The sequence below is a fragment of the Indicator indicator genome, chromosome 1 (genome assembly GCF_027791375.1).
Source record: "Indicator indicator isolate 239-I01 chromosome 1, UM_Iind_1.1, whole genome shotgun sequence".
In the NCBI taxonomy this organism is placed as follows: Eukaryota; Metazoa; Chordata; class Aves; order Piciformes; family Indicatoridae; genus Indicator; species Indicator indicator.
The window spans coordinates 19,441,436-19,455,575 of record NC_072010.1 but is presented as its reverse complement, the minus strand read 5'-3'; the positions used below and the strand labels follow the sequence as shown (position 1 = coordinate 19,455,575).

Below are 14,140 nucleotides of genomic sequence, written 5' to 3'. Positions count from 1 at the left end.
GACTGTCAACACTAATCTTGGAAGAAATTTATGATAGCCTTGGTCTCTCTCAAGAATTAACTTGTCCTCTTCCTGGTTGGAACCTGTGATATCACTTCTCTGAGAGAAAAAATGGCTGGATGGCCAGGCCCAAGGAGTGGTGGTGAATTGAGTTAAATCCATTTGGCAACTGTTCACAAGTGTGTGCCCCAGGACTTAGGACTGGGGGTGTTTCTTTTTAAGATCTTTAGCAACGAGCTGGACAAAGGGATTGAATGCACCCTTGGTAAGTTTGCAGATGACACTAAACTAGGTGGGAGCGCTGATCTGCTTGATGTAGGAAGGCTCTCTGGAGGGACCTGGACATGCTGGATCGATGAACCAAGGCCACTGGTATGAGGTTCAACAAAGCCAAATGCCAGGTGCTGCACTCATGTCAAACAACCCCATGCAGTGCTACAGCCTGGGGCAGAGCGACTGGAAAGCTGCCCAGCAAAGAAAGACCTGGGGATGTTGATCAACATCTGGCTGAATATGAGCCAGCAGTGTGCCCAGGTGGCCAAGAAGGCAAGCAGCGTCCTGGCCTGTACTGGGAACAGTGTGACAGGTTGAGTACAGTCCCCCTGTAGTCAGCACTGATGAGGCCACACCTTGAATTCTGTTGTTCAGTTTTGAGGCCCTCGCTACAAGAAAGACTTTGAGGTCCTGGAGTGTGTCCAGAGAAGGGCAACAAAACTGGTGAAGGTTCTGGAGAACAGTTCTTATGAGGAGCAGCTGAGGGAACTGGGGTTGTTTAGTCTGAAGAAAAGGAGGCTGAGGGAAGACCTTACTGCTATTGACAGATACCTGAAAGGAGGTTGTAGTGAGGTAGGTGTTGGTCTCTTCTCCTTAGTAACAAGTAGTAGAACAAGAGGAAATGGCCTCAAGTTGCACCAGGAGAGGTTTAGATTGGATATTAGAAGAAACATTTTCACTGAAAGGGTTATCAAACACTGGAGCATGCCCCCCAGAGTGGTGGTTGAATCACCATCCCTGGAGGTGTTTAAAGGACGCATAGATGTGGTGCTAAAGGACATGGTTTATCACCAGGCTTGGTAGAGTTAAATAATGTTTAGACTCTATGATCTTAAAGCTCTTTTGCAGATGAAATGATTCCATGATTTTGTATGCTTAAGGGTTAGAAAAGCCTTTAGAGAACGTGTTGGTGCTTACAGTGGTTTGGGTCTTGCTAAATTGCCTGGCACCACACTTGCAATAGTGTCTATCACAGTATTCTCAGTGTTGGTGATGGCATTGCCAGAGACTGATAGGAGAATGGTTGCATTGGAAGACAAGGCACTTTGAAGGGGATAAAATGTATTACATCAGTAGATAGATGTAACCTACGTCAGGTTGTGCGTTGGTCAGACCCTGCAGTAAAGGAAAGCATGTAAGTACTGAAAAGAACATACAGAGAGGAAAGACTGCTTGCACCTTGCTGTGACTAAATCCTGTACCTGAGCACAGTTAAAAGCAGTTGACTATAAGGAAGCATGGTGAAAGAAGCAATACTTAATTACATCCCCTGAATGTCCATGTTACTTCTGGTAGTAATTTATGATATGTTAGCTCTTTCTGTTACCTGGAAAGTAGACTGAGGGTTGAGATTATGACTGAAGGACTGCTGTTTTGGAAAGAGCGTGTAGGCAGTGCTACTGCCTGTAACATGATGACCTGAAAAACTTGCAGCTGTTTTTAGGATGCTCTTTAGAATTTTTGTTTATTACTTCAAAAACCCATTTCACAGAGATCTTGACTTGATGAGAGATTACATTTGGGAAGAATCAGAGACAGATAACCTTTTAAAGTAGGTGCAGTGTTTGAAGGTAACCTGTTCTGCAGCTTCTTTGAAGTATGTTTTACATATCTGTTACTGAGTTTAGCATGTATTTACAGGCTTGGGCCAGTAGCAACGTATCTATTAAGTATTCCATCTTACAGATGGTGGTTTAGCAATAATTTTGTTACAAAGTTCCTGAATATCTAAAAGGAAATAGCTTACTTCATTTGGAAAGACAGGTGGTGACTTTGTCTTATAGGTACAATCTGAATATTGAGAAGAAGTCAGTATAAAGTTTCTAGTCCTGTTTGAGTGCTGTCATCTTTAGTGCAGTTTCATGAAATTTGCTGAAGTTAAATAGAAATGGATTTAACGAAAAGTTAATTTTTTTTTCATTTAAGTCAATATACTAGCATTTACTGGATTGCTGAAGTCTTTCAGGGTCTGAAGATCAGGCTTATGTCTTGGCTGGAAAATATTGACACTAGTAGCAAGCTTTAAATGTGCTTTGTATTAACTTGTTCTGTGAATCTGTTGACATTCTTCTTTTGTGTTTCTTCTCGAGGTGAATCCACCTTACTTTGTGCCATTGGTTGAAATTGTCCCTCATCCAGAAACAGATCCTTCTACTACAGAAAGAACATACGCCCTGATGAAGAAACTTGGTCAGTCTCCTGTCAAACTAAACAAGGAAATTGAGGGGTTTGTTCTGAATCGGCTCCAGTATGCAGTGATAAGTGAAGCCTGGAGACTTGTGGGTGTATGTATTACTTTTTTTTTCCAGTTTCTGTGCCACTTTCGTAGATGTGACAAGTGAGATTGTATATGTAAACTTCCTTTAAATTTGGGCCGTCTTTGTTAAACAGTTCCTTGTGAACATTAAATGTATATTAACATGTAAATTAAAAAGAGTAAGCTATGTCGCTGACAAAAAATAGTGACATGCTCGTAACAACTGTGATTTATCCTGCTTTCTTTTCAGAATTCTGTCATTTTCAGGACAATCAAAAGAACAGTCTTAAAGGCATAACATTCTTTTTTTCTAAAAGGTCTCATAATTTCCTGTTGTTTTTCTGAATGTTGCTGGCCTACAGTACAGATGTTATGAAAATTATATTTTAAATGGTTTTGTCTATGGCCTTTCAGGAGTTGGACTCATAGCTTCAATGGTTATTTGATACGTGTAGGTAAGGACAGATTTCTCCTCCTCCTGCCCATTCAGTCATCTAGCTGAGAATCATTCGTTTGTGCCTCTTCAGCTTTTCCCACAGTTGCCTGTTCTGTACTGCATAGTCTGATCTTTCATCAGGAAGGAGCTGAATTAGGAGTCTGTTCTGAGAGAAGAGATTCAATTGGGCTCGAGTGGGGCTTAATTTTTGTCATGGAGAGTGTTCAGATATTACAAAAAACAACCACACACACAAATATAAGTGAAGATCTTAACAGTAAGGTAACATTTAAGTATTGTAAACAAAGTGACTCTTTATCCAAAACAGTATGTAAACATAGGAAGGTGGTTGGGGCCACATCCCTGGAGGTATTCAAAATGAGGCTCAACAGGGCTGTGGGCAGCCTGGTCTAGTTGAGGATGCCGCTGCTTACTGCACTGAGGCTTGGACTAGATGACTTTTGGAGGTCCCTTCCAGCCTGTACCATTCTGTGATTCTATAGTTGCTGAACTGATTTTGCTTACCTGTAACTAGCTTCCATTAGCAATGCAATACAGCAATATAAAGGAGGTGGTGAATAACAGTAAGTGCAACAATATTGTTAAGAAGAAACTGATCTTCTGCTAGAGATGTTTCTTTAAATTAAAATAAAGATTTCTGTTACTTAAAAAGTTAATAAAAAATCTTAAGGGTATAAGAAAAACTTCTTCAGAAAGTTGAAAGACACAGGGTAGTAAAGAAAGTAACCTACAAATTATTTTTGAAACTGTAATAACGCAGGTTAAAAAAAAAAAGATTTTTTAAGAATAAAAATGTGAAAATAACTACACAAAATATGAACTAGGAAGGCACATTCGTGGGGAAAAAGCTAGATGAACTTCGGTGCTGTTAAAGATGTTCCCAGACTGTAACCTTTCCTTGAAAGGAAGGGATCTATTGTAGAAGTAGAACAAGTCATGCAAAGAACAAGATTTTTGCAGGAAAAGAGTTAAATGAGTAATGACACTGAAGTTGATGAAATACTGTTTTTTACACACCAATGAGCATAATGCCACAGAAATGGAAGGTTAGCACACCTTAGTTCTATCAAAAGAGTTCAAAGAGTCTTTGGAAAGGGGTGGACAGGTAAATCTGATAATGTGTAGGCATAGTGGCACAATACCCTTGGTCAGCAAAGGTATCCAGGGAAGTAATGCCTCAAAAATCTAGAAGCATCCTTTCATATCTCTGAGAGGCATAAACTGAATTGTGGAAGTCACTGCCATAGAAACCTAGGACACTAAAAGTATGCATGGGTTTAAGGGAATATTTAGACATTCTTGTTGGAAGAGGACCATGAAAAGCCACTACTGAATTCTCCAAAACTGGACTGCTGGCAGGTGAGGCGGTGAAAGTGTCACTTTGTACTTGCTCTTTAGTTATGGGAAAAAGTATAAGAACACTTCATGGGCTATTGTTGGAAAAGAGGTACTGATTTGATGAGAACTTTTAGCATGATGCTTTTCTGTGGGTGGTGGTATGTGAACGGTAACAAAATATTATCTGAAGCACTGACATAATGAAAGTTGCTTTTGTTGTGTATCATCAGTTTCCAAATGGTCCTGGTTTTGTATAATTTTATTGCATTTCAGTCAAATACACATTTAAACTGCAACAACTTTGGCTGTATTTGCACTTCAAAAGCCTGGACAAATATCAAAGGTATATAGTTTCAGCTGTGTGACTTCAGACTGCACACAGCCTTTGATGAGAGGAGAATCACGGTGGGTGAGAGCTGCAGACCTGAGAAGATTTCTGTGTTTCTACTGTCATCCTGCTAAATTAGTAATTTTCTTTCAAAGTGGGGAAAAATACTTCATGCTTCTGATTTTTTAAGTCACTCTTTAGCCCTTGTTGTTGAGCATTAAAATACTGAAAACATCAGCCTCCTTACCTCACAGTCTTTGAGAGGCTTCTAAAAATCAAGTTTTACTCATTGATTCCTTCTGTAAACATAAATGTTCATTATCCTAAGAAGCTCAAGGAGCGGAAGATAAACTATGGATATTAACAAGAGGGACATGTTGATAAAGCATTCTTGTCCAAAGTGACCGCACTGTTAATCTTTCTGTGGTTGGATATGTAAACTGTATGTACTGGATGAAGCAATCCAAGTCAGCTTGGATGCAGAACACAGACATTCTTACAAAATTAATTACGACCACTGTGATATTTCAATGCTAATAATTGTGTATTGCTTTTGACTATTGTGGAAGAAAAATAATAGAACCATAAAGCAATTTCCAGCTTACTTGTTTTATTAGTGCTTGTAAAGGTCTGAACAAATATCTTTGCCTGCCTACAGGTACATGTCATAAACTGATCAGTGGTCCTATTTCTAAGTTCTCTTTAATTTTAACATGGTGAGTGCTTGAGAAAAAGATCTGTGTTGTTGTCGGCCTGTTTTATTTGCACTGCAGTGTATCAGTTTGTTGCCACACAACAAAAGCGTAACTATTCCAGATATAAATGCTGTGTGTAGACCAGGAGAGAAATACAGCAGCATCTCCAGTGTTTTGAAGCCACTTGAAGTGTTCTTACATCAGCCCCCTTACATAAAAAAAACTTTCTAAAAACTGTCTGTTTTGGGTTTGGTTTTATTTGGAGGACTTTGAGATAAGAGCTTTGAAAATTCTCATCTGCATCCTCCCTTCAAAAATACTTTTAGTAATGGCAGAGAAGTGATCATATGCATGGACACGTGGACATAATGCTTTTAATGAAGTATGAATTCAGATACCTTTGCATGGACAAACCCAGTCTTTTTTCTTTTGTCTTTTTTTTTTTTTCCTCCCCCTCGAGGTGGAATTGTTTTGATTTTTGGTGGTGGGTTTGGAGTTTTTCTTGGTCAGTGCTCAAGCTCACTATTTCATTCAAGAAACTAAGGAAGTTTCTCTGGTAGAAGTATTTATGTAATGTTAAAAAATAACATTTGCATTAGGACAAACTTGCAGGTACAGCTGTGCTAAAAACATTTATCTTGGAAACTTTATCACAAATGAACTGAGCAGCTTGCAGGATGTTTTGGTTCCCAAGTATAGCTTGGCAGCTGATGACCTGCCAGCCTCTTTACTTCAGCAGTGCTGTGTTGGGATGTGTGGTGGATGAGGCATGGGACAGGGATCGTATGATGAGAGAGAGGCTCTGATACAGAGCCTGCATGGGGCGGTATAGAAAGCAATGTGGTAAATACAGCTGCTTACTGGATGGTGTATGGGGCTTATCAACTTCTGCCACATGGGTCCAAGGGTAGGAGAGGCTTTAACACAGCAAGAAGTCTGAGGTAAGGTTCAGACTACAGGTGGAGTTCAGGCTCAAACTGCACATGGTGCTCAGATTGCATGTGAGCCATGTATGCTGGAGCAAAGAGAGAAGCACAATTCAGGGAAAGGTGATGAAAGTAGCAATGAGAAACCCAGAAACTGGAATACAGTCTTTGCAAACCTTTGGCTGCTGAGGTTTCTGGGAGCATACATGGAGTGGCTGGGATTTTGAAGCTCAGCACAAAATGAGTGCAGTGAATGCAGGACTAGGCTACATGTGGGAGTAGAAAGTAGAGTTAGGGTGATGAAAAATTAGGAGACTTTTAGGCTGAAATCCTGATTTGTAGGAAAGTAGGAGAATGAAAACTCATTTAGATACATAGAACTAGGTGCTGCTAACTTTGTCCATGTGGACAATTAGGAACATGGATTTAATGATGCAAAAGTTTGACTTTACAAGAACTTAGAAGCAAAGGCCATAGATTCATTTGTGGGCCTAAAAGAAAGAATTCAAGCAAGTGCTTCCCTTTGAGACAAAAATGCTACAATGATATATTTAATTTTGGATCCTAGTTAGTCTTTCATGTGACAAGATGTCTTTCTGAACGTTGTTTTGACTTCCAAGTCATGAATACTTGGGAAGTACCAGTATTTGTGGCAGGAAGATTTTGTATCAGTTATCTCAGTCTCCCCATCTTCCACATCTATTCCATGAAAATGTAGTTACTGGGAGCACTGTAGTCTGTCTCTTTATGGTCATACAGGTTCACAGAGCTGTATGAGACTGATGTTCTTGTAAGTTTCTTATTTACGTTTTTAGTTCTTAGATCTCTGGTAGAAGTGTTGCAGATCTGATTATGATGAGAGTAAAGGCTATACTGTGAGGTGTTGAGGTTAATGATCTTTATTCTTCTCAATCCTAACTTTTTATGACACAAGTTTGGAACCATTAGAATAATCTCTTGCCGCTAATAGGAAAAATACCTTAAAAAGCTTTCTCTGTTACTCCCTGTTACCATTTGCTTTCTCAAGCCTCCTTTGACAGTGATCACTGGTATATCTGATTTTGTTCTTTACTTCTTGGGGCAGATACATGCTTCCTTTATTTGTCTGTGAAGCACTGTGTGCACTCCTGCCACTACTACTTTTGTATTTTTACTATATATTCTATAGTAGCTTGGGATTGTGTTGCAGAAGAATATTAGTTAAATAGTTTGACTTTGTCTTGTTCTGAAGGTAAAGTTTTGGTTGACTTAATCTAGAAAATAACAACCAAACAGTTTCACCAGTGCTTTAGATCAGAAGTCTCAAACCTTACACTGACTATCTTGGACTTCTACTGTGATTACTGAGTGGATGCTTATATTGGTGAAATATTGTTCTAAGCAGCACCTGGAATGTGTGAGGAGATAATGAAATACAGCAGCAGAGATAGTGAAGAGAACATGGCAGTTTTTCAGGCCAGGAGTTTCATCTGCCTTTGAGAACCTGCTAAAGCTGTTTCATATGATGGGTTGTATGAGAAATGTCTTCAGAGTCTGTATTTTCCTCTGTATAAGCTTCTGATACTGTCTTTTTCTTTAAAAGTTTGTTTTCTTGGTTATAGTCACTGTAGAAGACAAGAAGAATGGACAGCCCTGCCATTTTTGTTAATCTCTTGGAAAATAAACAGTCATAGTTTGGCTGTGTGTCCATTTCAGTTCATTTTCACAGCAATCAGGTGCATTGGCTTCAGTCCCTAATTTATGTACCTCTCCCTTCTCAGGTAACTAGCTTGGCTGTTCTTAAATACTGGCAAGACTTTTTAAATTCCACATTCCTTATTACTAATAATTGTACTATAGTGTTATCCAGATAACCTTTCCAAAAGATCAAAGATAAGGTAGACAGTTAAACATCTAGTTACAGTGCCCCATAAAAGGGGGATTTCATAGAAGCAAGTTTAAAGGGCCAAGGAGAAAAATAGTGCTGATACTAAGTGTTACAGGGTGAGGTGAGTGAGGGTGCCACGGAATAACGAAGATAAAGGCCAACAAAGTAAGTAGGTGGTAAGTGTGTAGTTTGACAAGTTTCTCAAACATGATGAAATGGAAAGACATGAAGCTAGTAGAGGAATCTAGGAGAAAAGTCATATGCTCAAAATGACAGGACTGGAAAAAGATTTTATCAGGGTGTGGATCGAAGTGATTAAAGTGATAGTGGTGAGAAGGGTGTAACAAGTGCTGCTGAGAATGCATGTCCTAGTGGCAATCAGAAAAAAAAATACTGGATTTGGGAGATAACAGAGGATGAAATGACAAATTTGGAGGCAAAAAAAAACATGTTCTAGGGGAAAATGGAGTCCATAATAACTCTAGAGACTGAAGTCAGTGGGAGAACATGATGAATTGTTAGCATCAGAAAAAGTAAGATTGTGGGGGTGGGGTGGCCATGTCACATGTCAAATGATTAGAAACTAAGTGACAGAAGTTTTGATGTGGGTGTAACTCACAGATTTAAAGACTGTTGATTAAAATGGAGCAGGTTGGGTCAGTGCCTAAAGGTGGAGACTACAGAATTGCCACAGGATTTTGGAAATGGGAAAAGTGTCCTTGCATTATGAGAAGCAGTAATAAAATACCAACGGAGCATTAGGACAATATTATGGCATCACAGGAGATTAAAATCTCTGGGAAGATGAGATTGAGGTATATAAGTGGTGTCATAAGTAGTGTGGAAGATCCTGAGCTAATCTAGATCTTTAAGTTTGATTTGCCACTTGGACACTGAGGCTTTTGTTGGAATTTATTTTATGATTTTAATTCTGTAGCTGTAAAAGCTTCTAGTGAGCTCTAACACTTCTTCTGACAAGTGCTTGAGGGCAAGGCTTACAAGAAGGGTAACCCAGGATGAAGATGATGAAAATTACCCTTGAGAAGATTGTTTCACACCTAGATGTAATGAAACTGGGTTGAAACTTGTTCTTGTTTACTACTTAGCATAAGCACCAAACCTTGTGGAAGACATGTTGCTGACCTTGCACCCACTCTGCTGAATCATTCCAATTTCTGATCTCCTTAACAGGAGTGGGAGTAGGGTTATTCTCTATGGGAGGACAGTCAAACTTGTTTCTCATTTCTGTGTTTTTTAATTTCTCAAGAGAAAAAGTAAAAAGTTTTTCTTTGAGAAGGTCTGTGTGACAAGGGGAAACTGAACTCATTGGTGCAGAATAATATATCCATCAACTGGGGGGGTCTGTCATGTTTTCCTTATGGTAGCAGCAATTTTTGCCTTTTAGCACCCATCCCTATAAAATTACAGCTATAGTCAAAAGGCCAAGAGCAAAGCACTCATCTCATGGTTCTGAGGGCACCTGACCTTCAAATGTCAGTATTGAAACTGAGGACTAAGGCAGCAAAAGAAATCAGTCAGCTTTTAATTTGAAAATGAATTTGCAATGATTCTGAAGTGTTTCAAGAGTCTGTTAACTCTTTAACGTTATGTTTACAGTTTTTAACTGCTGCTGTGTTTCAAATGCTTGTCTGGGACTTGTAGTTAATCTTTTGTCCACAAATCCATGTCAACCAGGAAAGAAAAAAAAAATACTCATCAAGCACAGCTTTACCAGCACAACTCATTGTTTGGATGAAGCACTCCCAACAGAAGAGTGCTTTTGTTGACTTTGCTGATGTGATTCAGAGAAGTTGTTGTTGCCATGTCAGGAGAAAAAACTTTCACAGAATGTATGGTGCCTGTGTTAGTAACACTGACACTGGTCTGTTATCTGAATGCTGTCTGGGGTTTTCTTTTAGTCCTGTATTTGTGCAGACCTTCCTGACTGCCTCTAGATGAATTACTTTACCAGGCCTATGCCGTACCTTCAAGTTGAAGAAAATAATGCTTCATTATCCCCGCCATTTTATGTCTAATTAAATTGTTACAAGAGCTCCATGTTCCATATGTGGTGGGTATATCTTATTAATTACATTATTGTTTCCTTTTCAAGATTGAGTTCAAAAGCTACCTGCAACAGGGATTCAGCCAGGCTTACTTTTGATAGGGGCAACACCTGCTAACAGATTGAGACTTGAGGTTGAGTCTTATAAAAGGCTCTATGTGAGCTTGAGATGATGAAACTTGTTGTCTGTGGCCAGCTGCAGAATTTATATTGGTTCTTGACTTCAAGCTTTCTTTTAATATAACGGGCACTGTGGGTGGGCTTCAGCTCACCTAAGGTAGAATCTCTACCATGTAGACATTGACATCCAAGCTTCTTATTCATCTTTCAGTGAGAATTAGGCCCTTTTAGGACACAACCCATCATACCTATTCTAGATGCCTGCTTTAGGATGCTGATTTCTTTTTTCTCCCTAGTGATTATGAAGAGAGTCTAGATGTCTAGCTCAGATGTCCATGTCTACAATAGGTCAGGAAAGCTGTCCTTCATGCCTGTAACTCTAGCTGATGGCTGTCTCGTACAAAGAAGCATTCAGACAGGGCCCTGCAAGAGGAAAATTTAATAGAAGACATCTTTCGTCAGGCAGATGAGTGTACATACTTGTACTCTGCAGCTCAGAAGGGCTTGTGGAGAAAGAGGCACTGAGTGGCACGAGCAACTCAAGGTAGGGTGAGAAGACAAATTAGAAGCAGTTCAAGATCTGTTCCACCTTCTTAACCAAAAGGAAGTGCTTTTATGTCTCTGGGAATAAAGAGGACAAGTTCTTGAAACCAAGCCTTATCTGATGGAATTAGTTATAACAGGTCTTACTTAATTCGTATCTTCCCATTAGGTGGAAAACATCCTCATATAATAAATAATATTCTTCTCAGGTAAATCTGTTAAATTAATGAACCATAACTCATTTTTTCTACTAGCCTCCCTGTGCTTGCCCTAACCTGATGGAGGCGTTGGCTTTCTTGTAAGTGCTACCATGTGGGTGGAATAGCAATGCTCAACTTTTCACAGAAGAAATGCTTCATTTTACATGCTCTGTATCCTGCCAGCTCTGAGGTGTGAGGCTAGCAATGAGTTTGAGAAGTTGGGCAGGTTAAGGCTGGGTAGATTGAATGTTCAGTGCATTTTCTAGGAGGGAGTGGCAGCTGTATTGCCTGTGTGTTTGGTCTCAGCCTTTTTTTTGAAGGTAGCCTCAGGAGTAGTAGCCACTGCTGCACCCCTGATCTGCCAGTTGTGACTGCCCAGAAATCCAGGACTAATAGAATATTAAGGGACAAAACACCTGTATTTAAAAGGGCTGGTATTGTACTTGGGTTTGATAAACAGTCTTTTGGTTGTGTTCTTGTAAGGAGTGTCACATTTGCTCTCTGTTTTCCAATTCTCAGATTCTGAGAAAAAAGTATTTTGGTTAGCAAACAGCTCAGTTTAGTTTTAGTACATGAATTACTGTAAGTAATAAGTGTGAGGCAAACCAGTGTGTACAATAGTACATATTGTCTGAACCGGTGCATTAACTTACGAATTTAAGAATATGCCAGAATGTATCAAAGTGTATCTGGATTAGGAAGTACAGCAGTCTTCGAGATGTGAATGTGCTTATACTGAACCATAGGAAGGTGTACATTGATGGACATTGCTGGCAAATAGTTGTGTTTCTACTTGCAAGCTGACTGCTATTTCTAGCCTTAGCTTTTATTGGCTTTTAAAATTATATACAAAAAGTTGGAAATTCTGCATTAAAACCAAACATTCACAAATCTTCCTTGCTGTTCTATTGTTATTACTTAGGAAGGGGTAATGTCTCCTACTGATCTAGACCTTGTGATGTCTGATGGATTGGGAATGCGCTATGCATTTATTGGACCTCTGGAAACCATGCATCTTAATGCAGAAGGTAAGTAGTTTAAAACACTGTGAATCTGAAGGGGAAGGCTTATGTTGCACAAGACCCCAGAAACATTATATAATAAACAAGGTTAAGATTGCTGCAACTATGACTCATCTCTCTTCTTTTTTTCTTATCATTACAATAAAAATTTATCTAAAACTTGGTCAGATGGACAGCAGTGAACATTGATTATTGTGTTGTAAATGATCAGATGAAAGATGACAACAAATCATTGAAACACTATCTGTGTACTTCATTTTTTTTCCAAGATATGTCCCAGTGTTTTGCAAACCTTACTGTACCCATAGTTCAGGATTGTCTGAGTGTCAGGAAAACATTGAAAAAGTTCATTTGATAATTCAGTGTCAACAAAATCTCACTTTCTGTAGAAGAAGGTTTTTTGGGTTTGTTTTTGTTTTTTCTTCCCTCCCAAATTCATAGGAACTCTCTTGCTTTAATCTGGCTTAGATCCTGAGTGAAGTAAAATTGGTTCTGTCCACAAAATACTGTGTGTGAAAAGTTGACTTAACAAAGCAGTCAAGTATCAGCTTGATGTCTGTCTTGCGTAATTAAGACAGATTATTAGATGTTTTGAATAGTATACATGAATCCCAGCTAAATAAAAAGTTAAATGCGTAAAATGAAATAAAATTCACGAATCACAGTTACAAAGGTTTGAGCAATGAATTTAGCACAACATTAAGCCATCAAGAAGTTAAGATTAACTAAATAGATTTTAGCTCTTTATTATTATGTCTTCTGTCTTTTGTTTTCTGGTTTTGTACATTCCCTGACATAGTAGGCCCTTGCTCCTTTACTGGATCTTTTAGGCACTGCTGCAATGCCTAAAAATATCATAATAAAATAAAAATAACCAAGATCATAAAATGCAGTGCATAATTAGAAGTGTTTATTTTATGTCCACTTATTAGTTAGTTACTTGGCAGAAACTTAAGTCTCTTAAGGCAGACTAAGCACTTCTGACATGAATGTGGAATTGTGGATCCTCCACCAGTCTTTCAGCATGTCAGTTTGGTTGTATATCATCAGTAAATTAAATGTCACAAAGTATTTGCTTTTGTGCATTGCTAGGTAAACAACATCCATCTTCTGTTTAGAGGCACCTTCTTAAAAGTTTAGATTTGCTCAATACAAACCATACACGTTCTTTACATAGACATACAGATTGACATAGTACCAGCATTAAGGACATCAACCTATCTGGAGTCTCCTCTAAACCACTCCACTAAACTGCCATGACGTCCTCTGCAGGGACAGGGTCTCTGACAGAAGACCACCCTCATTCATGCACAGGGCATTCTGTCAGAATAACTTGCTGAACTACTAAAACATAAAACCAAAGTGAAATGTTTATTAATACAAAAAGAAACCCAATAGTTTTTGAGGTGAAATCATATTTGTGACTCCTTTGTAATCCTTTTTTCTTAGATGCCTTAGTTCTAAAATGTGTACTTGAGATGAATGGAATCATATAAGTCATCTGGGTTGGTTTTGATGCTCTTCTGCAGTGCCCTCTGGCATTTGATGTTCTGTCATGATCCAGCTTAGCTTCCTTCCTCCTACCGGGAGGTAGTCATTGTTACAAAAATGTCTGAAATTTCACATCTCAAACCAGTATGTTGCTTACTCATGTCAGAGATTTTACAGCTTTTTACATTTAGTGATACTTCCTCTTAGGGGATTTAGTATTTCAGATCAGAGGAAGAAAAATTATGAAATAACAATCCAAGAGAATACTAAACTGGAAGTCTTGTGGTGGGCTTGTGAAATACAAGCCTAAAATAAACCTATAGTTACTTTAACATTATATAATACTCTTAATTAAAAATAATCCTAAAACAGGTATCTAGTACACTTTTGGACTGGACCACTTGCACAAGAGCACCTTATTGGCTTGTTCAGTAACTCAGATCATGAAGAGTATTGCTTCACTCCTAGTCTTGCCAGGTGTGTTGTCTCTGAGTATAGAGCTGCTCCTGTTTGTGTGCTGGCAGGCTGACTCAGGCTGTTGTTTTCATCAGAGGCAGT

At 38.8% G+C, this 14,140-nt stretch overlaps 1 protein-coding gene across 1 annotated transcript in view; it reads left to right on the top strand.

Annotated features, from left to right (window-relative positions):
- CRYL1 (crystallin lambda 1) overlaps positions 1–14,140 on the top strand; it is a 57,633-nt gene that overhangs the window by 30,568 nt on the left and 12,925 nt on the right. Inside the window, exons 5-6 of the mRNA XM_054384996.1 lie at positions 2,364–2,558; positions 11,992–12,097. Coding sequence (XP_054240971.1) covers positions 2,364–2,558; positions 11,992–12,097 — 301 coding nt within the window. The remainder of the gene's footprint in view (positions 1–2,363; positions 2,559–11,991; positions 12,098–14,140) is intronic.